General features: G+C 32.5%; 1 protein-coding gene across 1 annotated transcript in view; it reads left to right on the top strand.

Moving 5' to 3' along the window:
* Positions 1-432: 432 nt before the first annotated feature.
* The window catches only part of LOC111714890 (ephrin type-B receptor 1-B), a 34,119-nt gene continuing 10,324 nt past the window's right edge, over positions 433-24,227 (top strand). The window contains exons 1-22 of the mRNA XM_023490104.1: positions 433-654; positions 1,475-1,564; positions 2,797-2,913; positions 3,720-3,764; positions 4,231-4,325; positions 5,217-5,356; positions 7,146-7,220; positions 7,883-8,027; positions 8,548-8,676; positions 9,003-9,170; positions 10,429-10,504; positions 10,911-10,976; positions 11,648-11,709; positions 12,115-12,214; positions 12,613-12,720; positions 14,308-14,361; positions 14,506-14,587; positions 14,963-15,042; positions 17,106-17,172; positions 18,171-18,271; positions 20,396-20,520; positions 23,092-23,203. Coding sequence (XP_023345872.1) covers positions 580-654; positions 1,475-1,564; positions 2,797-2,913; positions 3,720-3,764; positions 4,231-4,325; positions 5,217-5,356; positions 7,146-7,220; positions 7,883-8,027; positions 8,548-8,676; positions 9,003-9,170; positions 10,429-10,504; positions 10,911-10,976; positions 11,648-11,709; positions 12,115-12,214; positions 12,613-12,720; positions 14,308-14,361; positions 14,506-14,587; positions 14,963-15,042; positions 17,106-17,172; positions 18,171-18,271; positions 20,396-20,520; positions 23,092-23,203 — 2,112 coding nt within the window. The 5' untranslated portion in view covers positions 433-579. The remainder of the gene's footprint in view (positions 655-1,474; positions 1,565-2,796; positions 2,914-3,719; positions 3,765-4,230; positions 4,326-5,216; positions 5,357-7,145; positions 7,221-7,882; positions 8,028-8,547; positions 8,677-9,002; positions 9,171-10,428; positions 10,505-10,910; positions 10,977-11,647; positions 11,710-12,114; positions 12,215-12,612; positions 12,721-14,307; positions 14,362-14,505; positions 14,588-14,962; positions 15,043-17,105; positions 17,173-18,170; positions 18,272-20,395; positions 20,521-23,091; positions 23,204-24,227) is intronic.

The raw sequence follows: 24,227 nt of genomic DNA, 5'->3' as shown, positions 1-24,227 counted from the left end.
CAATTGTGATTTTAGGTACTATAATCAGAGAATTTAAAATCAATGGATAATTTATAAGAAATGTAAAAGGTTTTAATAACAGTTTACTTGCAGAAAATACTAGGTTTTTTGAGTACTTTGGCGTATTTTGGCGTTAAAGCTTGGAGATAATCTAATTTGGGGACGCTCTGAATATTTCATGAGCATCAAATCTGTGTGAAATGTCTGTTAATTGTGACTTTCGTTCTTTAAACGTTAGTCTTAATGAATATTAGTCCAAACGAACGCTAGTGTTATCGATTGTTGTAGTTCGATTGATGTGACAGTAAAAGACGACCTTTTATTTGTAATCAACTAATCACTTTGAAACTGGTTTTCTAATAGTTGTAGAGCGCTTCTCATCTCTTGTTTATTTAGCATCAAAATGGCGCCCCATATTATTGTTTATTTGGGTGGTTTTTGGGCAACGGATTGAAATGTGTTCCACACAGCAAATTGTATTATTATTTCAGATATTAATGATTTGTAAGATGTAGGAAACATATCTATTGTGGCGGACAATACATTTATTTTAAACTTGAAATGTATTTGTGAAATATAATGCGAAGTATTATTTTACTTCTGTTCCCTTTGGGAGCCATTGGCAGAGAACATGTTCTTCTCGACTCTACAAAGGTAACAGATCAATTCAAAACAACACATATCTATTGTATGCATAAATTACTCCAAAGAGAAATAGCAATTTATTTCTTATTCTCACGTCTTATGTTTTCTTAGGCGTGGCGGTTTTTTAACATTGGTTATCCTTTTCTAGATCTATTTGGCTATTGAACAATATCTTTTATCTGATCAACCCCCACCCTTACTCATCTCTCGAACGATCAAACCTGCAATTAAATATAACACCCTCTATCTTCTTAAATGTGAAAGATATCGCTAAACCTTAATTATTAATATATTTCTCGATTTAGCTTATACTTTCTGAAAACCATGCGCCTGCTTTTCTTAGATTTTTGAATGGGGGGGGGGGGGGAATATTCTAAGATCGGTTTCTAGGACTAAGAAAAATCAAACTCATCCTGTTTTGATCAAAAATATGTGTTTTTTTCTTCCAGTTTGGAAAGTATTTCTTCATACTTTCTGTTATGTTGTGTTTTGTAGATTCTTGAGAACACTCTGGAGTCCTTTTATTAGAACTATTTTTCTGCATTTCTGCAGAAGTAGATGTTTGATCCGGGGGTGGGGGGGGGGTTTTAATAAACATTAACCAGGAGTAGGAAAGACCCAAACAATCTTCTTCGACCAACAATGTTTTTTTCTTGTGTATCATTATGACGATTTCCTTCAATCTTTCTGTTCTGTTGAGAATCGGACAGTGTGTTCTCTTGAAATAACGTTTACAGTCCCTTTAATAGAAGTTTATTGTTTCAGGAGCAGATGTTAGATTGGATCAAATATCCTGTACAGTCCCTTTAATAGAAGTTTATTGTTTCAGGAGCAGATGTTAGATTGGACCAAATATCCTCACGGACCTAAAGCTCCAACTCCAGGCTGGGTGGAGGAGAGTTTTACAAACTTCGATAAGGTAAATATTACAGTTTCAATATCATAACCCCCCACCCCTCCTATCAGAAATATAGATTCCCCAGAGGCTGTCCTAATGACATACTTTGGGGGACGATAGATTGGTGCTAGATGTCTCAAGTGAGATTCTTCTGATAGATAGTTAGAACACATCCAGTCGGCGACCATTGCAGTGTTTAAAGGATTGGTATCAGCATTACAAAAGAACTGCAGCATAAAGAAAAGACCCCACCCCCAGGGGCTAAGCCTTCCCACATTAAATTGGGTATCTTCTCACCTCCCTTCTAGCCCAAACCAATTTCATGATAAAGCAGGTCTATGTCCCCTTTCCTAAACCTCCCCTTGCATTCCAACCCTGATAATATTCATAATAAATAGTAATAGAAATAAAGGTTATTCAAAATAACACCTAAGGAATCTAATTCAATTGCGAAGGACATAACTCAATTATGGGCCGAGTGAGTAAATGGACCAAAGGAGACTTCTCTCATCAATAGAAATCTATTTAGATATGGGGAGGCTATCTACTTTTTAATTCATTGAAACTCTGCCACAACCTAAATATTTAAATTTCCATATCATTGCAACCTGTTTGTGTAAACCTTTGATATTTTAAACTTAAATTATTTGATCTAAAATAATTCCTAGTTTGAAAAATCTAAGGTCTATGAACTCTGAGAAATGAACGAAAAATAAGTTTTCATTTAATTGAAAACTGTAATTTAGTATCTAAAAAAAAGAGTATTGTTTATGTCCAATTCTTTGAAAGGTTTATGTTTCCCTTTTTTAACAAGCCCGCCCCCCCCCCTCCCTGATTTACATTAAAGTTCGTTAATTAGATCGACCCCCACCACCACTTTATACTCATACATATAAGCAGTTTGTTTCGAATCTGCATCACAGAAACAATCTCAAAAGTGAATATTTGCAAATTATCTTTTTTTCCATCTCATGATTTAATTTTGTCTCCTTTTTTCCATTTGACGGCCCATTTAAAAAAATGTTTTTTGTTTGTTCTTTTTCTTGTTGTTTTTTTACATTTTTTATTATCTATGTGATGGTTATTTTTTCGTTAGAACTGACGAGAGTCAATTCAGACCGAAATATGTTAAAATGTTAAAATCTTCATTTATTTCTGTAATTAGAGGTTTGGTTTGGTTTGGTTTGGTTTGGTTTGGTTTATCACCATCACCGAATATTAAATCTAAAAACTTATGAGCTTGTGTGTTAAAGGGAATAAACTGGAGATCGTATGTTGTGTGTGACGTGAGCTACCCTGATGTAAACAACTGGTTGTGGACTCCCTTTATAGAACGAGGGATGGCAAACAGGATCTATATTGATATTAAGGTCATTTTTTTTCCTTTCAAGAATCACACTTTACCACCTATTTTTTGATGTTTTTGGAGAAGCAATTTAATTTGGAAATGAACAGCATGTTCTTATTGTAAACGTGTTACCCAAAACTGAATTTATTTTCCCTTAGCCCCTAATTAAAAAGTTCTCACCACGCAAACAAACATTAACTTCTGGGGGGAAAATATAAATAAACGGATTGGGGAGGGGAAGGGGGAGGAAATAATAATTTACCCTTGCAGAAGTTATTGTTTGTTGAAAAAATTCCCCTGCCCTCTTTAATTTTTATCCTCTCAGTTGTTAAATATTGCAATTTTTAAATAATATTGCTGTATTCAGGGACAATTTTTGGGATTAAAATTCAGGCAAATCTGGTCAGTAAAAGTCGACTTGGATTTCTCAACTTCGAAAATTTAAACATTTAAGAAAAGTTAAACCTTTTTTCTGCCTCAACGTTAAAGACATTTTGACCCATTATAGTCTTTAAATGTTTATTGAACCAGAATAATGAAAACATTTTGATCCATTATAGTCTTTAATTGCTTATTGAACCAGAATAATAAAAACATTTTGATCCATTATAGTCTTTAATTGTTTATTGAACCAGAATAATGGAAACATTTTGATCCATTATAGTCTCTAATTGCTTATTGGACCAGAATAGCAAAAACATTTTGATCCATTATAGTCTTTAATTGCTTTTTGGACCAGAATAGTAAAAACATTTTGATCCATTATAGTCTTTAATTGTTTATTGGACCAGAAAAATAAAATAGTAAAAAAATCATATTTTTTTTTAGTTTTCTATCCGGGCTTGTGATCTGTTCCCGGGGAGAGCAGTCCAGGAAAACAGTCAGTCAGCTGTTATAATTTTTTTTTTTTTTTTTTTTTTTTTTTGATAGGTTTAACTTTTTAAGGAATGCAAGACAATATTACATTAATTCAAAATTACTTCTTCTGTAGCAGACAAAAAGTTTTGCATAACCTTTCATCCCAGTTACTTTGATTTCAGCTTACAATCAATGTACACAAAAACTTTAAATATTAATTAATTTATAATCGTCGTAAAGATTGAATTAAAGGAAACATTTTTCAAATTGTTTCCTCCCTTTTTTGTTGCTGATTTTATGCCAAAATTGATAAACCATTTAGAGATAAGGACTTTTTTAATAATCTTTCTGCTTTCAATAGTTCAGATTTGGGGTTTACGAGCAAACAAACAGTTTTTTAATCTTCGAGTTTTGGTTCATATTTTTCCCTTTGGAAGCTCTTTGTTTTAATGAATCTTATCTGACTATTGTGTGAGTTTAGTGTAAAGAAACATTTTCCTTACTTTTCTACGAGTTCGATGCAGCTACCAGGGAACCCCCACCATGGGAACCTGAATCTTATAAACTTATTGACAGGTGGGTTATTTAGCTATCAGGGAACCCCCACCATGGGAACCTGAATCTTATAAACTTATTGACAGGTGGGTTATTTAGCTATCAAGGAACCCCCACCATGGGAACCTGAATCTTATAAACTTATTGACTGGTGGGTTATTTAGCTACCAGGGAACCCCCGCCATGGGAACCTGAATCTTATAAACTTATTGACTGGTGGGTTATTTAGCTATCAGGGAACCCCCACCCTGGGAACCTGAATCTTATAAACTTATTGACAGGTGGGTTATTTAGCTATCAAGGAACCCCCACCATTGGAATCTGAATCGTGGGTTATTTGGCTACCAAGAAACCCCATCTTATAAGCATCTCCCCTTTGTCTAGGATAGATGCCTCCGATCTCATTAACATCTCCCCTTTGCCTAGGATTGCAGCCTCCGATCTCGTTAACATCTCCCTTTTGATTAGGATTGCTGCCTCCGATCTCGTTAACATTTCTCCTTTGTCTAGGATTGCTGCCTCCGATCTCGTTAACATCTCCCCTTTGTCTAGGATTGCTGCCTCCGATCTCGTTAACATCTCCCCTTTGTCGAGGATTGCTGCCTCCGATCTCGTTAATATCTCCCCTTTGTTTAGGATTGCTTTGTTTAGGATTGCTGCCTCCGATCACGTTAACATTTCACCTTTGTCTAGGATTGCTTCATCCGATCTCGTTAACATCTCCCCCTTGTCTAAGATTGCTTTGTTTAGGATTGCTGCATCCGATCTCATTAACATCTCCCCTTTGCCTAGGATTGCAGCCTCCGATCTCGTTAACATCTCCCTTTTGCCTAGGATTGCTGCCTATCTCGTTAACATTTCCCCTTTGTCTAGGATTGCTGCCTATCTCGTTAACATTTCCCCTTTGTCTAGGATTGCTGCAGACGAAGGTCGGTTTAAAAACAACAACGAGGTCATCATCAACACAGAGACACGATCTGTTGAGGTAAGACAGAAAAAAAATTTCTTTTTACAGAAAAAAGCGGGCCTCCTCCTCGAAAGAATTATTTTCACGACTTCTAGGCAAAGAATTGAGTCTTTGCCACAAACTCTGATTTTCTAATCCCTATTTCGTAGACTTTAACATTATAAACTATAAATAAACCAAGTTTGAAATATGAAATGTTTACACCATCAGATTGCAAAAATGTAGGGATTAGACCATTTGAGTTTGTGACAATTCTCAATTTCTTTGAATTGTATCAATAATGTATTTAGTATGTGTTATAATATAGGTTGAATTTTAAAAGGCAAAAGTAATTTTAAACTTTACTGTACTTGTTTTTAACTGAGAATTTCTGTAGTGTTAATTTTAAATTGCAAATTATTCACTTGATGTGAATATTTTAAATAAATAAATTATAGCTTCAAGTTATTTCCTCTGTAATTTATTTGATCTGTTAACTCGGAAACGATTCTAGTTAATCGAAAATTTAAAGTTTAAACCTATTTAGTGAATAATTAATATCCACAAGGAAATACGTTTTTATTCCCAATTTAAACAGTGGTGTATATTTTTTAAATTCTTAAAGCAATAACTTCTGGGGGAAATGTATACACATTAAGAAGTTTCCATCTAAGATGAATTTTTAGGAAATTAACATAGTTTTATTTTAATTTAATTTGATATTTAATTTAACAAATTTAATACGAAATTACAATTTACATCAATTAATCTTAATTTCTTTGTTAAAAATTAATTTTAAAGTGTTGTAAAGAAGAAAATTCCTTTATTTGTTCTGCTCCAGCACGTCTTTTAAGAAATCTTTCAATTAAATACCTAGAAGATAAAAGCAAATATCAGACAAATATAAAAACTAAATTTTTGAATTCCTGAAACAAGATTTTATTTTTAAATTTTATAATTCATAACAAGTATACAAAACATTTCTTGCCTCTTCAAAGATTTGATTTGATTTGATTTGATTTGATTTGATTTGATTTGATTTGATTTGATTTGATTTGATTTGATTTGATTTGATTTGATTTGATTTGATTTGATTTGATTTGATTTGATTTGATTTGATTTGATTTGATTTGATTTGATTTGATTTGATTTGATTTGATTTGATTTGATTTGATTTGATTTGATTTGATTTGATTTGATTTGATTTGATTTGATTTGATTTGATTTGATTTGATTTGATTTGATTTGATTTGATTTGATTTGATTTGATTTGATTTGATTTGATTTGATTTGATTTGATTTGATTTGATTTGATTTGATTTGATTTGATTTGATTTGATTTGATTTGATTTGATTTGATTTGATTTGATTTGATTTGATTTGATTTGATTTGATTTGATTTGATTTGATTTGATTTGATTTGATNTTGGCCAAAATCCCGTTGAAATGAATCCCAAACATGGAATCCCCATACCGCCATTTTAAGATTTATTGAATTTTTAAGTTCATACCGATATTCTTAATTTTAATCAACAGAAAAAACAAGACCATATTTTCGTATTGATTTTACTGTTAGACTACCGCAAATTTAAAAAAAAACTCTACTTACTGAAAAAATTGATTTGTATCGACGTAGCTTATGCTGAAATAAACTCAGGAATGAATGACAGGTTGTCAGAAAAATGATTTAGAGGAAATGAAATAATTTCCAAGAAAATTTTCCAGGGCTCAAAAGATTATATAGCACACCTGCAGTAAGGAAACAACACAATAAAATGGCGGTTTTACACTTTTGACTCAATTCAAATCTATGTAAAATATTCTCTACTCTGTGGTTAAAAAGGCGATACAAATGACATGCTTAGTAAATTTTATTTTTCTATTTTCCGTGTTTTAGGTTTACTACATCAGCTGTCCGGAAATCATCAACAGCTTTGCAGTTTTTCCTGAAACACCCACCGGAAAATCTGGTAGATTTTTTCTTCAACAAAAATTTTTTTTTATATATATTTTTTTTTCAAAAATAAAACCTTTTAATACAAAGTATGTTTTATGTTGGGGGCAGTCAATTGTAGCGGAACAATTCAAAAATATTTGAAACTTGATATATTTGTGAATCGTATTAGGTTTTCCATCCAATATTTCTTAATATTAAGTTTTGTAAATCAATTAAATATTGACTTGACAAAAATATGATTAAAGGCTGGAAAATATTCACTAGGGGAATTATGACGTTGTGAAAATGTCAAAAATTTGAAAATCAATCACGCAACCTCTTTTATTTATTACGAAAATATCCAGGGTGTATGTGTACCTATATTTAACCCTATATTACAGAGTCTAGTACTGAGAATATCCGGGGTGTATGTGTACTATCTTTAACCCTACATTACAGAGTCTAGTACTGAGAATATCCAGGGTGTATGTGTACTATCTTTAACCCTATATTACAGAGTCTAGTACTGAGAATATCCAGGGTGTATGTGTACCTATATTTAACCCTATATTACAGAGTCTAGTACTGAGAATATCCAGGGTGTATGTGTACTATATATCTTTAACCCTATATTACAGAGTCTAGTACTGAGAATATCCAGGGTGTATGTGTACTATCTTTAACCCTATATTACAGAGTCTAGTACTGAGAATATCCGGGGTGTATGTGTACCTAATGCTGATCCTGGAGATGTAGCTCCCTATAGTTACTGTAAGAGTGATGGAACCTGGCTCTCAAGCCAAGGAGGGTGTCAATGTATTGCTGGACATGAACCCTACAGGTTAGTGAAGATATAATTAAATGTTAACAGAGACATAACAAGGGCATTGAGACGTAACAAAGACCAAACAGAGACCAAATAGAGACCAAATAGAGACCAAATAGAGACCAAATAGAGACCAAACAGAGACCAAAAAGACACCAAACAGAGACCAAACAGAGACCAAACAGAGACCAAACAGAGACCAAACAGAGACCAAACAGAGACCAAACAGAGACCAAACAGCGACCAAACAGAGACCAAGCGTGAGTAAACTGAGACAAAACGGAGATAAAACGGAGTTAAAATGGGAGACAAAACGGAAGACAAAGCGGAGACGAAAAGGAGACGAAAGGGAGACAAACAGAGACAAAACGGAGATGAAACGAGAAGACGAAATGAAGACTAAACGAAAGTGAAACAGAGACGAAATGGAGACCAAACAGATACTAAACAGACACCTAACAGATACCAAAACATAGACAAAACAGAGAAACAGAAGGTAAAAATTACATAATGTTTCCTAATATTTCTACTATAGGAGTGGGGTACAGGTTCAGGAGTGTAGACAATGTGATGTGGGGAGATATAAATCAACAGCTGGAGAATCTGTGTGTGACATCTGTCCTCCACATAGTACTGCTGTACATAGTGGTTCTCTCTACTGCAGGTCTGAGGGTGGGAAATAATGAAAAATTTCACTCCAATTTGTAGATATTTTTATACTCTTTTCACATCAAGTCATCTGAAACCTTTTCAATCATTAAAATATATTTTCTTTAAATATTATGTTTTTGTCCAAAGGTGTGTTTGGTATGTGTTAGGGTTTATTTGGGAAAATAAATACATTTTTGGAAGAATCAAAAAAATTTGGGAAATCATGCTAGTTCAAGGGAGGGGGTGGGGGGGGGGGGGGGGGGGGGGGGGGGGTGAGAATTACTTAAACATATAAACCCTGATTAAATATTATAATTAAAATACTGTTTTTTTTTGTAGTTGTAACCAGGGTTTCTACAGATCTAGTTCTGATTCTACCTCAGCTCCTTGCACCTCCCCTCCCTCACCCCCTCGCAACCTCACACTCGCCCTCATGGACACCACCAGCCTCACCCTCGCCTGGCAGCCTCCCAGGGACCAGGGGGGTAGACAGGATACTGTTTATAGGTATGAAATTGACACTTAGCGTAATTATAAGTGAACTTCAAAGCAATAATGTTATTGCCTTTGAAACCTTTACCTGATCAATAATGTGGAAGATATTGTCGTTTTTCTACGGTGAAAAGTGTTTCTTTCTAATAATTCCTACATGTTTTCCTGCATTAAAAATGCGCAAAATTGTAGAGAAAACACCAGCGAAAATAATCAGTTTTCCGTATTATAAAGAATGATATCTGATTCATACTGAAGTAGATAAAGCTACTAAGGTACTGGTGTGATTCGGACATTGCCATCTTCGCATAGAGGGTCACATGAAACTACGCTTACAGTTCTGTTTATTTTTCCTTAGGCAAAACTTGTATCTTAAACCTGTGATTTTAACGCTGAGGCGGTCACCTTTCCTCAGTGTTTTAACCGTAAACATTATTTTTAATTATTGACAGTTTATTTGCTCATTGAGGGCTTAATCTGAAACATCTCGTGGAGAACTTCTAGTAATTTAAAACTCAATCACTGTCAACCATAAACAGGCCCAAACGCCCCCCCCTCTCTCTGTTTTTTTTGTTCTAGCACTTCTCTCACCGTGAAACTTACAGGGCCTAAAAAGTCCGGTCTGTGTAAACAAAAAATGTAAAATAGCCCCAAACTTTTTTGTGACTAAAGCTACAGATCTAAAACTATACTTTTGTGAAGTCCTTAAATAATATATATGTAAAAACATGTCACACTTAATTATTTGTTTAAAATTACAATTTTTAAACACTTTTGCATTTTTTTAACCTTCCCTAGCACCCAAACTGATATAGTTATCGATCTAATTTTTTTTTCAATGAGCTGGCCTTGAATAATTGGGCTATGAACATGCATTTCAACCCTGTACCTATTATCTAACACATTTTTCTAGGGGGCTCCAGGCTATTCATAGATTCAGACCCCCAGCTTTTAAAGGGATAAGCTATGGTTTAGTTTTAGAATTACTCCAAGGACCCCTAAAGAGATACAGTGGTTAACTTAATAAATCTGCATTAGAAGTTTCGTGTTATTCTTTTATTAGGGGAAAAAAAGCAAATTAAATGCATGTACATATGAATAACTTGAAAGATGGGTTTCCTGTTTTTTTAATGACATCTACTTTTTTTAATTCAGCTTTTTTTCGTTTTCTTAAATTCATTCTTTGACGTGTTACCAGTTTTCATTTGTTTTTTCTTTCTTTCGACCTTAGTTCCTCTTGCTGTTTCATATCCTCTACTCACCTTTTTTTCAGGGTTGAGTGTAAAAATTGTGGACCTGGAGTTTCCTTCAGTCCTGCAAGTGAAACTATTTCCAGTACATATCTCAGGGTAAGGAGAAAAGTGTAGGAGATATTTTTATTGCGAACTATTAGTTGGTTGTCAGGGGTGTATATTTTTTAAGAATTACTTTACTGTTGTTCAACAAAAATGAAGTTTCAAATTATTTTTCTTCTTTTTTTCAGGGGAAATCAAATAAAATGTTGTGTATAAAGCATCAAAATAGACGAAAAACTTTCCTTATGAAGTTCACTGTTCAGTATACCCCTTCCCCTCCCCCGGGAGATAATTTTTCCCCTAAAATTAATGGAAAATATTTGAAATATATTCTTTTGTTAAAAAATCAGTGAATCTTAAAAAATGTTTCTAAACATTTGTTTTCTACGTGGATCCAGGATTCGGATCTGCATCAAAATTAAATGTATCCTAGACACTGTTTAAAACTGATTATTTTCAGATCCAGGGACTGAGTTCCATGACAAGCTACAAGTTCAAGATCTTTAGTGAAAACGGAGTTTCAAAGGTAAAAAATGTCAGATTGATTTAATGGGGTGTAGATTCTGAAGACTGATTTTCATGGGGTGTAGATTTTAAAGGCTGATTTTCATGGGGTGTAGATTTTAAAGGCTGATTTTCATGGGGTGTAGATTTTAAAGACTGAATTTCATGGGGTTTAGATTTTGAAGGCTGAATTTCATGGGGTTTAGATTTTGAAGACTGATTTTCATGGGGTGTAGATTTTGAAGACTGATTTTCATGGGGTGTAGATTTTGAAGACTGATTTTCATGGGGTGTGGATTTTGAAGGCTGATTTTCATGGGGTGTAGATTTTGAAGACTGATTTTCATGGGGTGTAGATTTTGAAGACTGATTTTCTTGGGGTGTAGATTTTGAAGACTGATTTTCATGGGGTGTAGATTCTAAAGACTGATTTTCATGGGGTGTAGATTCTGAAGACTGATTTTTAAGGGGTGTAGATTTTGAAGACAGATTTTTATGGGGTGTAGATTCTCAAGACTGATTTTCATGGGGTGTAGATTCTGAAGACTGATTTTAATGGGGTGTAGATTTTGAAGACTGATTTTTATGGGGTGTAGATTTTGAAGACTGTTTTTGAAAAGGGGGGTCATTTTTCAAGAAAATATAAATTATGTAATTTTTATATTTGTGTAATATTTAACATAACTTTCCAAGGTTGCACGTGACAGCCCAAAGTTCGCTGAAATCACTGTCAACACTGAGAGTTCAGATCCAAGGCATTTATTCAACAATTCTAAAATCCTGATACAGTGAGACCTTAATAATGAGGATCAAAGAATGAGACATCAAAGTCTTACAAAGTCTTTACAGTCTTATCCTTTGTTGGTAACCCTTCAGTCATCATCGATAAGAAAATTAGAAACATGAAATAATTTATTTTCATGGAATGTTTAATTTAAATATCTTTAGTGCAAGTATATGGATAAAATTGCTAATTATTGCTAATAATCCTAATATTGATATAATTGCCCAAAATTTGGCATTATAGCTACTCTTTTTTTCTACTGTTGCTTGCAACTAATGCAAAAACTGCTACTATTATTATTATTGCTTTTTTTTGCTATTTTTGCGTATTAAAACAAAGTAATATTTTAACAGTTTGTTGAAAAATTTTCTATCAGAACGGTTCCTGCCCTGTTCATCAAGAACGTGAGGTCGTCTTCTATTCATCTTGGTTGGAGACCACCTCACGACCAGTATATTGAGATTCAGATGTACGAGGTATGTACCGAACACTTTTGTACCGTTTAGATTGTGTACTTCAGGGGTACTTAGTTCCAAAACTAACACTTGGCCCACTTCTAACATTGAACAAAAATACACAATATATTAATTAAAAATGGCTAAAACTATTTATTGAATGTGTAAATTTTAACTTTAAACTAATAATAAGGTGTGAGAATTAGTTTTTGATGATACCTGTTTTCTTTTTCGAACAAATCTCTATTTTGAAACAATTACCGCATTTAAGCTCATGTCGCGTTTTTGGAACAATCACTCAAATTCATATCAATTTTCAAGCAGAATCTAATCTGCAGATTGAGAAAAGCTCGATCATTGATATCGATATCTACAATGCTAGAGATACGGTATTTTCTAGATCAAAAAATATTCTTCAGGTTCGATACTTCGTCCGCGGTTTGGATACTGAAAATGTGACTCTAACTACGCGTAATGAAGAGATAGAAATATCTAACTTGGAGGAGAAAACTGAATACGGATTCCAGGTGAGCCCGACACCCCCCCCCCCTCCCCAAAAAAAAAAGAAATGTAAAATTGGATGTCAACTTGCAATATTTCACCCTTTTTGAGTTCGGGGGCAAACAAATTAAAATTAAAATTTTGAAGTAAGTTTTTTTTATCCCTTTTGATATTTTCCTCTAAAAATGTATTAATTTTCCCTCGATTCATTTTGCCAAATTTGGGCCCCCCCCCAAAAAAAAAACCTCACCTAAAAAATCATTGCTTAAAAATGTAATTACTTTTTCTTGATAAAACTGAATTATTTCTCTCATTTAATCCTCATTATGATTGTATTGAGTTCTCAGCTTGTAATTAACTGCAAATGGCAGATAATTAGGGAATAGATTTTAATCAAATAAATATTTTTGTCTACTGCGGTGTTTAAAGTTTTCTATTCTATGGACCCAATAATTGGGTTGAGGGGCGTAAATAAGAATTTTCTAGGGGGGTGGGGGTGTATTTTAACGGTTTATGCGCGTAGCGCGCCGACTTTTTTCACTCTCCCATAGAAAATGTACATTGTACAACCCCATTCATGATGTTTATCAAATTATGGGTTTTAGCTGGGTTTGATATAAATTTCCCAATCCTTTCTGGCATTAACAAACTCTAGTAAACAAAAGACTTCCTTTACCACTTTTCAGCTTTCACCTGATTTATACTCAAAATTGAGACTTTTTAAACAGCTTATAAAATAGCAAATCCACCAATATGAAAAATCCGCTATGATCAGCCACCTGTGCCCTGGGAACCAATTAGTTCCAGTGTTTAGTAGAATATTCATTATAAAGAAGATTAAGGACATGAACTGAAAGAGGAGTAGATGAAAATGTTTTTTGGTATGTTCTACATCAAGAACTAACATGCCAATTATAATTCATACTTTCCTCTGAAAGTTAAGAACCTTACTGGAAAGAATACTATTTTGGAGCTGGTGTTTCTCATGAAATATGTCCTAAGTTAAATATCAATAACCCAGTGTAAAAAACCAAAGGAGTAAAAGCGTTTTTTTTTCTGAAGTCTCAATTTATGGTGGACACCTTTATTATATATTCACTAATTAGATTGACTACATTTTTTTCTGGAAAAAAAGAAGATTTATTTCAATCATTGTGCATATATTTAATTTTACAGAGCTTCATATAATATAATTAACTTACCTAAGTATCTGCAGCATTCCTTTTTAGAAAGTTAAGAATACGACATTTTATAAATTCTTACGATATCTCTTAATATTTAAACTTAACTGTGGATTAATTGAGAAGGGTAGACCCAATTAGGAATGAAATAGGTTTGCACTTTTAAACCCTCCCTTTACAAAATCTTTCAGTGTCAAAGTCTGCATTAAGGTTATTATTTATTTTCAAGGGACTAATTATTACTTTTCTTGGCACTAATTCCCCCTCAGTGTTCTTAAGGAAATTTTAAGTTGGTTTTAACAAATACAATCTGGGCATCAGGAGGCCAAAACCTGTCAGCTAAGCTATGATCCAAGTCCATTTTTTACCAAATTGTTTTGACCAAATCAACATTTCATAAAAGAACATTTTTTTAAATCATTTTCTTTTAAGGTTCGAGCGAAGACAAGTCAGAAATGGGGAGAATTCACACCTGCAGTTTACCAGGTAGATGATTACAAAAGTGTTGATATTGATGTTGATGTTGATGATGTTGATGTTGATGTTGATGTTGATGTTGATGTTGATGTTGATGTTGATGTTGATGTTGATGTTGATGTTGATGTTGATGTTGATGTTGATGTTGATCAGATGACGGGAGCAAGTGATCCTGAGTCATTCCCTGTTCCCGAAGGAACTGGAACCCCTGCTATTGTTGGAGCTGTAGTTGCAGGTAAAGTGTGATAACAATTCAACCATTTAACAATATTTTTTTCCATGAATGTTTTTAAGGAGTTGGAAGAGTGTATATTTTCTTGAAAAGGCATTCGAATTTTATTTTTTCCCACAATTGATACATGCTCCGCGGAGCCCCCATTATTAGCTAAATTGGGGAAAATAAGTCAATTTTTGGGTGAATAGTATCAAAAAGAATGAAAAACTTACCTTTTGAAGTCTAATTTTTCCTTCCCCCCCCCCCAAAAAATAATAATTTTCCCCCCCCCCCCCGGTATTTCTGAAAAATGAACATCTCTGGGGAACGGTGAAAATAAAATGAATTTTCCAAAAAAAATCTTCTAAAATCATTCTCTAAAATATGAACTCCTAGGATTGATTCTGCTGACGATGGTGACGATCATGGTGACAATCTATCTCAGGAAAGGGTCAGACGACTGGGTCAAGAAACAGGTATAAAAGTAGCATTCCGATTCACAATGGTTCCCTTAAAAGCCTTTTCTGAATCAAAAACTTTCAAGGTAGAAAAACTTAGATATTTTTCACTGTCGTTATTAGGTTTATAAGACATTATTGTACTTCCGACATGTCATTGGCCGCTCTAAATATTTTAATACTTTTATGAATTTTTTCTTTTAATGTTGTTTTTATCAATTTTAGCCTTATGCCAAATAGATACAATCTCAGTACAGTTGTATTCTGTCGTCACAAGAGTCAATTCAGTTTTTGTGTCCGACAAAATCATCAATAATAGGGATTATTGTAGAATAAAGTGCTTATCTAACGGCTTATCTAACGGTTAGATAAGTGCAATTATATTTGTTCTTCATTTTCTGTCTTTACACTGTTGTACTTAATCTTGGAAAACATGTCAACTAATTTGAGAAAATTTCATTTTCCTTGTTATATTTGACACTTATGACGTCGTGTATAATTGGTTAATTTCTCTGTTGCCACCTATTGTACCTGATAATCTATTTGTTATCCCACAGTGTTATGGGTCCCAATGCAGCATATTTTAATATCCCACAGTGTTATGGGTCCCATTGCAGCATATTTTAATATCCCACAGTGTTATGGGTCCCAATGCAGCATATTTTAATATCCCTCATTCATCCAGGGTTATCCAGTACATTCATACAGGGTTATACAGTACGGGTATGATTTTCATTTGATTTGCCTTTTCTAATTTACTCCCCAACAAAGCTTTTCATGGGAGAATCCAAATTAATTATTTTTCAAGAATTGTGTGTAGGAAGAATGACGTTCTGTGAAAAATATTAATATTCACAAAATGTTTATCTTCTTATTCTCAAAAAGAATAATATTCTTTGAACTTTTTTCTGTTCAATTTTGATTCAGAAACAGTTTATGAATAATACATTACAAAGCCATGATTCGCTGTCGAACGTAGACGGATTGTTTTTGAAAAAATCGTGGGTTTATATTACCAAACTGAGAATTTCTTATTCTCTATGAATTTGTTCAAATTCTTTAAATGTCGTCTTTTCAATAAAAATTCTAGGAAATCTAAGAAAATGTTTGAACTAAATAGCTAACTTTTTACTACATTTTTTGTCACCGTTCTTGAATGATTTTTTAAAAACCGATTCTCAAAATCATTCCTTTTAAATGATTATGAACAATCTATGAGAATTTTAATGATTGAATTTGCGCCATAAAAAGTCTCCTAGGTCACAAATGATTCTAAAGAAATTCTCCACAATATTATTAAAAGTTAATTTATGTTATTTTACTAAAGCTATATTCTAGAATGAAAATTTTTTTTAATTATAACAATTTTATGATTTATAATAATTAATTTGACATGATTGAATTTTATATATGTATATGGGGAAAATAGAAAATTGGGTTTTTCCTGGTAAGTTAGTCATTTTGTTAATAGATTTTTAATGAATAATTGTTGTTTTATATAATACAATAAAATGTTTGAGCAAAACTATTGTAGATATATTGTATATCAATTGCGACTTCTCTGCTGAATCAAATTGGCAGAATTGACTTCTTAGCAAAATAGAATCTAAGTGCTAATTTGGCATGTAACTCAAACACTTTAAATTATTAGATTTAACTGTTCTAAAACATACATGATGATTAGGCTTCCAGGAGACTTAATAAAACTGAGATTTTTACATGTTTTTAAATTGATTTAAAGATTACTTTTATTTCACCGTTAACAAACGGTTAACGTTCCAACGTAAGCGTTTCAACGTAGACGTTCCAATTTTAATGTTCATCGTAAACCTTCCAACGTTATTATTATCATTATTATTATTATTACTATTTTATACTTATTATTTTCTTATTCCTATTCTTATTCGTATTCGTATTCGTATTCGTATTCGTATTCGTATTCGTATTCGGATTCGGATTCGTATTCGTATTCGGATTTGGATTTGGATTCGGATTCGGATTCGGATTCGGATTCGGATTGGCATTGGCATTGTCATTGTCATCACTATTGTCATTATTATTATTACTCTAAACCTGTTAAGGTGGGGGATAATGATACTCTTGAGTTCCGTGGTGTATCTCCGCATTACTCCGTTGACGGCGGACATGGTATGTTTTATTTATTTAAGATTTCAGGATATATTGATACCGAAATTAATATTAATTTTATATTGATGCGAAAATAAATTTGAGTTTATATTGATCCAAAACTAAAATTGATTTGAAATTGATCCAAAATTAAAATTGATTTGAAATTAATGCGAAATTCAATTTGATTTGATATTGATAAAAAATTAAATATATTTGAAATTGAACTGAAATATTTTTGATTTGATATTGATCCAAAACTAAAATTGATTTGAAATTTATCCGAATTTAAAATTGATTTAAAATTTATTCAAAATTCAATTTGATATGATTTTGATTCAAACTTAAAATTGATTTAAAATTAATCCACAATTTAAATTAATATGAAATTAATCTGAAATTGAAAGTGTTATTTGGGTTGAATATGTTGTTGTTTCTTGTAATTTAATTGAAATGATTAAGTTATTGTTAAATTTGTTTTTGTTTTTTGTTTTGAATTGATATGAATTATTTTGTTTGCATAAAAATTTTGATAAATTTGATGGCTTACTTTTCTTTACTTTTTCTTATTGTTATGATTGTTCATTTTGATTTAACTGATCTAATCGATTTAATGAATTCTATGGATTTATTTGATTTGATTGATTGACTTGTTCGAAATATTGATTAAATTGATTTTAAAGAACTATATTCGTAATGTCAATAAACCGGTTCACCATGTTCCCCTTTAAAGCTTTGTCTGCTCAAGTATGAAAAAGTATCAATGTTTATAATTTTAAAAATTGATTATTTATTTATTTTTAATGTTTAAAAAAGAGACTTGCGATCTTACTGCAGGAGACCTTATGAGCTAACTCTAGAAAAATGACAAAAAAATTTCATTATTGATCAGACAAAAGTTTCAAAGGTATCAATGTGAATTCGGCATTGGCGGTTGTCATCATTTTACGGAGGGTCACCGTCGCTGGAAAGTTCGCTTGCAGTCCCTTTTATTGATTAATTGATTGATTTGTCTCTAGGTATTGTGCACACTCACACTGCCGGAACTCTACCCCTCTTCAATACATTTGCAACTCATAAAACCTACATAGATCCCCATACATACGAGGATCCACACCAGGTTATACAGTACACTACACAGTACATTTATTAAGGGTTATACAGTTATCGTTAGACAAAACTCCCGAGTTTCTTTTTTGGGGTCTTAACATTTTTGTAGATTCTGATTTAAGAGATTCGAAAAAAATGGAGACTATAATCAAGCTGAATATAATAATATTTCATAACAAAAGTATTGATATTCACAAAACGGCCTAACCCCATTCGTGAAATATTCATACAGGATTAATGATTATACAGTATGTTTATATTGGGTTATGCAATATGTTCATACAGGGTTATCTAGTAAATTATACAGGGTTATCCAGTACATTTATACAGGGTTATACACACGGCCCGCATATATGTATGCTTCTATTTACCGATCTATACTATTCTGGGTGGACCCTAGATATTTTTAGGAAATTTCTAAAACCTCTGCATAGCAAACTTTAGGTTTTACTATAACAAATTTTTATTCTGGCTATTGTTCATTCTATAAAAATAATTTGTACTTTTAAAAAAGTTTGAAGTGAAGTTCAGGGTCCAAATTAGAGAAGAACTTTGGTAGATAGTGGGCCCTGGACTCTGGAGTAAGCAGAAATGAGATACTATAGCTAAAATATTGTGATCATAGCATTTTCTTCATCAAAGGCGCCTTAATTTCAGAATTCCAAAAAGTGGTCTGCCGTTTTTGTACCTTAAGAATTGACCAAGATATTGAGAATTTTGTTTAAAATTCAAAATATTATATATCAGCAAGGTTGTTTAAATCTTTAGTATCTCTAATTCAATTTTTAAAATACAAATAACGGAGGCTAAATCTTAAAGTTTTAAAGACTTACAATGTTTTTCTATGCTCATTTGACATCTATTAACTTTACGAAGACCAAAGACAAATTGTAAGTTCCAGGGTCCAATGTATAACGTACTGCATAACACCCCAGCGAAAAAATTACATCAAACCTTGACTATGATATATCCATCTATTATAAATCCATGGTTATACAGTACATTCATACAGGGTTATACAGTACATTCATACAGGGTTATCCAGTACATTCATACAGGGTTATCCACTACATTTATACAGGGTTATACAGTACATTCATACAGGGTTATACAGTACATTCATACAGGGTTATCCACTACATTTATACAGGGTTATACAGTACATTCATACAGGGTTATACAGTACATTCATAGAGGGTTATCCGGTACATTCACACAGGGTTATACAATACATTTATACAGGGTTATCCAGTACATTATACAGGGTTATACAGTACATTTATACAGGATTATACAGTAGATTCATACAGGATTATCTAGTAATTCATACAGGGTTATCCAGTACATTCATACAGGGTTATCTAGTACATTCATACAGGATTATCCAGTACATTCATACAAGGTTATCCAGTACATTCATACAGGGTTATCTAGTACATTTATAAAGGATTATCCAGTACATTCATACAGGGTTATCCAGTACATTATACAGGGTTATACAGTACATTCATAGAGGGTTATCTATTACATTCATACAGGGTTATCCAGTACATTCATACAGGATTATCTAGTACATTATACAGGGTTATCCAGTACATTTATACAGGGTTATCCAGTACATTATACAGGGTTATCTAGTACATTTATAAAGGATTATACAGTAGATTTATATTGGGTTATGCAAAATGTTTATACAGGGTTATTCATTTATACAGCAAATATAGTGTTCAAATAAAGTATTTTTTTTTCTAAAAATTAATTAATTTTTCCCCTTTACAAAATCATTTTCCCTCGAAGAAAATAGAATTTTGTTTCTTATGAAAAAGAATAAGAAAGCTTGCTTCTTTATGTCCAATTTTTTATTTTTTCCACAAGTTTTTTTAATGTGCTAACAATAAGTATGTAACTTTTTCTTTTTTAGATTTTGGGGAAATATATAAAAAAAATCCTTTGACTGTTTAGGCTGTATGTCAGTTTGCCAAGGAGTTTGATCTAAGATACATCACATAATAATTTCATAATTTTAACTGACCCTCCATAAATCGGACATTGTCATCTTGCATTCAGGGTCACTTAAAATTACGCTTACAGTCCCTTTAAACATTGTGTAAAATTTATACTTTTAACAATCTAGGCTGTCCGTCAGTTTGCTAAGGAGTTAGATCCACGATACATCACTATAGAGGCGATAATTGGAGGAGGAGAGTTTGGAGATGTTTGCAGAGGTCGTCTTCAGCAAGGAGAGAGGCAGGATATGCTGTAAGTTAACTAAACATAATCTATGTATATACTTGGCTTGTTTGTTTGAATCCAATAATCATTAAAACAGCTGAACCAATCGGGTCCAAATTTTGCTTATTTTCAAGTGAATTCTTTTACATTTTTGTTTTCAGAATAAGGTTTCAATGATATAGTTTTAATCGGACATTGCCATCTTTGTATAGAAAGTAGCTAAAAAATACGCTTACAGTCCTTTTTATATTATTTAGCGATCCTTTACTGAGCAAGAAAGGATGAAAAACAAGTTTGACTCTTCCTGTTCTTTCAAAAAGTCTCCGCTAATTTGTTCTACGCTTTAAACACTTTCTCTTAGCCCATGGAGTCGGTAGTTAAAAATTAATATTACAAAAGAATATTTTCGAAATTCTTTTCTCAAATACCTGAGTGTACACTCGACTAAGTTTAATGAATTTATCCCCCCTTATTTGCAAAATTTGCAACAGTGTAGGGGGGGGGGGCGATTATTTATAGTTGGTAAATGTAAAATTTAACATTTTAAGGCAAATATTCCTTCGTGTTTGATACTTTGTTACTTAAAATCGTTTATTTTCCCCATTTTCTACCCTTAAAGAGAAAAAATATTTCGAAGAGAGGGGTATTTTTTTATTAATAAAGCTTTATATCTATTGGAGAGTCATTTCATTGTAAGAAGGACCCCACTGTCCAGCATATTTTAATAACCCACAGTGTTATGTGTCCCAATGCAGCATATTTTAATATCCCACAGTGTTATGGGTCCCAATGCAGCATATTTTAATATCCCACAGTGTTATGGGTCCCATTGCAGCATATTTTAATATCCCACAGTGTTACGGGTCCCAATGCAGCATATTTTAATATTCCACAGTGTTATGGATTCCAAATGCAGCATATTTCAATATTCCACAGTTAGATGGGTCCCAATGCAGCATATTTCAATATTCCACAGTTAGATGGGTCCCAATGCAGCATATTTCAATATCCCACAGTTTGATGGGTCCCAATGCAGCATATTTTAATATTCCACAGTTAGATGGGTCGCAATGCAACATATTTTAATATATCTAATAAAAATCCTCTAAATTAAGTTTTTTTTAATAATTAAAAATTTTGGTTTAAAATCTCAGACATAGTTTGTAAAATGTAAAGTTTGGTTATAAAATAGTAATGAAAGTATTTATTCAAAAGATTAAATATTTGAGGTTTCATTTACATATTTTTCAAGATTTATTTATATGAAGTCATTATCGCTTAGTAATAAACGATTGTATAAACCGTAGTACTTATTAAAGATACTCGAGACCTTTATATATATACAAGCTAGAATTTGAAGCAGGATTCAACACGATTACTTTTCAAATTTAAAAATATTTTATTTATGCCCCCAACCCCCTGATTTTTATCATTGATAATCTACCTGCCCTTTTTCTTGCAGAAATAAGTAACTGAACGAATTTGTCACACGCACAAACTGAACATTTTTCCTAATATTTGATTTTTTTGAGACATTAAAGGGTTTTTGACTTGTATTTGTGATAATTTTGATTTTACATTATGTAATTTTTTTCTCTGATCAGAACGATTTGTCATAATTAAAAAGGATTTTTTTCGTTTTGGATTAATATCTTCAATCAGAGTACAAATGTTGCTTAATATATTAAAAGCAAACTTGTCCAGCATGCAATTTTGAGATTGGATTTACATTTCATATTTTGTGAAGCTTCTTAGAAATATATTAGAATGCCTGATTTCAACAGTACCTTTGAAACATTTATTACATCAATAGGGTGGAAGATTTGATTGAAGGGATAGTTACGCTTACAGTCCCCATACAAGTGCAATATTGGTTTTATAAAACTATTGTGTACTTTATCATTCTTACTCACTTCATCGTCAATTTCATTACAGTCCCTATACAAGTGCAATATTGTTTTTATGAAACTATTGTGTACTTTATCATTCTTACTCACTTCATCGTCAATTTCATTATGAACGTGCTATACGCTTACAGTCCCTATACAAGTGCAATATTGGTTTTATAAAACTATTGTGTACTTAATCATTCTTACTCACTTCATCGTCAATTTCATTATGAACGTGCTATACGGTAATCATCGTGCTTTAAAGTTAAATTAGCCGTATATTAATGCACCGTGCAATACAGTAATCATCCCGCTATAAAGATAAATTGCTGTGCATTATAGGACGTGTGCTATAAAGGTTTGATTGGTTCCCGGATTTTCTTCAAAATATTTCGATATTTTCAAAATATTTTTTCTCAATTGAAATGAAAATAAAATTGAAATTTACTTTACATTACATTTTACGTCTGCTTTGTTACAAAACTTATTTTATCCAGAAATAGCCATTGAAAAATGATGAATACACAAACTTTCATGAAATTACCTATAACACTAATATTCTGATATAAAGTTTTTGGTCTGAAATTATATCTATATTTCGAAGGTTCAAGCCTTTTCGATAAAGAGAAAATTTCTGTCCAAAAACTTAATAAGACTGGGAACCAAACAAATAGTGTAAACAATAGTTATTTTAATATTAACTATTTAGTGTTGCAATAAAGACCCTGAAGCCTGGATCGAGTGAGAAGGCAAGATCTGATTTCCTAACAGAAGCCAGTATCATGGGACAGTTCGAACATCCTAATGTCATATTTTTACAGGTAACATCTTCAAGAAAATTAATCACGTGAATTTTTTTACTTTTTGAAAACATTACATTATGTCAATAAATTGTCCCTGATGAGGGTTGAGTCTGAAAACATCTTTTGAGAAAACCGGCAAATTTTGTTTTGAAAAGGCGACAATTACAGTTTGTCCCAATAAACAGGAGAAAAGAGGGAAAAGTTGTAGGAAACAATTACAGTTTGTCCCAATGAACAGGAGAAAAGAGGGACAAGTTGTAGGAAACAATTACAGTTTGTCCCAATAACCAGGAGAAAAGAGGGACAAGTTGTAGGAAACAACTACAGTTGTCCCAATAAACAGGAGAAAAGAGGACAAGTGGTAGGAAACAACTACAGTTTGTCCCAATAAACAGGAGAAAAGAGGGACAAGTTGTAGGAAACAACTACAGTTGTCCCAATAAACAGGAGAAAAGAGGACAAGTGGTAGGAAACAACTACAGTTTGTCCCAATGAACAGGAGAAAAGAGGGACAAGTGGTAGGAAACAAATACAGTTTGTCCCAATAAACTGGAGAAAAGAGGACAAGTGGTAGGAAACAACTACAGTTTGTCCCAATAAACAGGAGAAAAGATGGACAAGTTGTAGGAAACAACTACAGTTTGTCCCAATGTACAGGAGAAAAGAGGGACAAGTTGTAGGAAACAACTACAGTTTGTCCCAATGAACAGGAGAAAAGAGTGACGACTTCAAAATCGTCTTTTTCCATATTTTTTGAGTTAGTATTGTGAGCAGTGATTTCTACTTGGAATATATCGTCTGCTAGAAATTAAAAAAAATAATTATTTTGATTGCACCCTTTTCTTTTTTGTAAAATAAAAAGATCATGTGTTAAAACAAAATAAACTTTAAAAAACTGTTTAGAGCTGTTTATTTTTGTTTAGTTATCTTTACTGTAGACAGTAAGGACAAAACAGCCGTTTTTTTATAAAATAAATTCAACCAAACGAAATTTACATTGTTTAGACCTTAAAGTTAGTGATTACAAAGCTAATTTTTTCCA

The sequence above is a fragment of the Eurytemora carolleeae genome, unplaced genomic scaffold (assembly GCF_000591075.1).
Source record: "Eurytemora carolleeae unplaced genomic scaffold, Eaff_2.0 scaffold1258, whole genome shotgun sequence".
NCBI lineage: Eukaryota > Metazoa > Arthropoda > Copepoda > Calanoida > Temoridae > Eurytemora > Eurytemora carolleeae.
The sequence above is the reverse complement of the archived record's forward strand: the minus strand, read 5'-3'. Positions and strand labels throughout refer to the sequence as shown.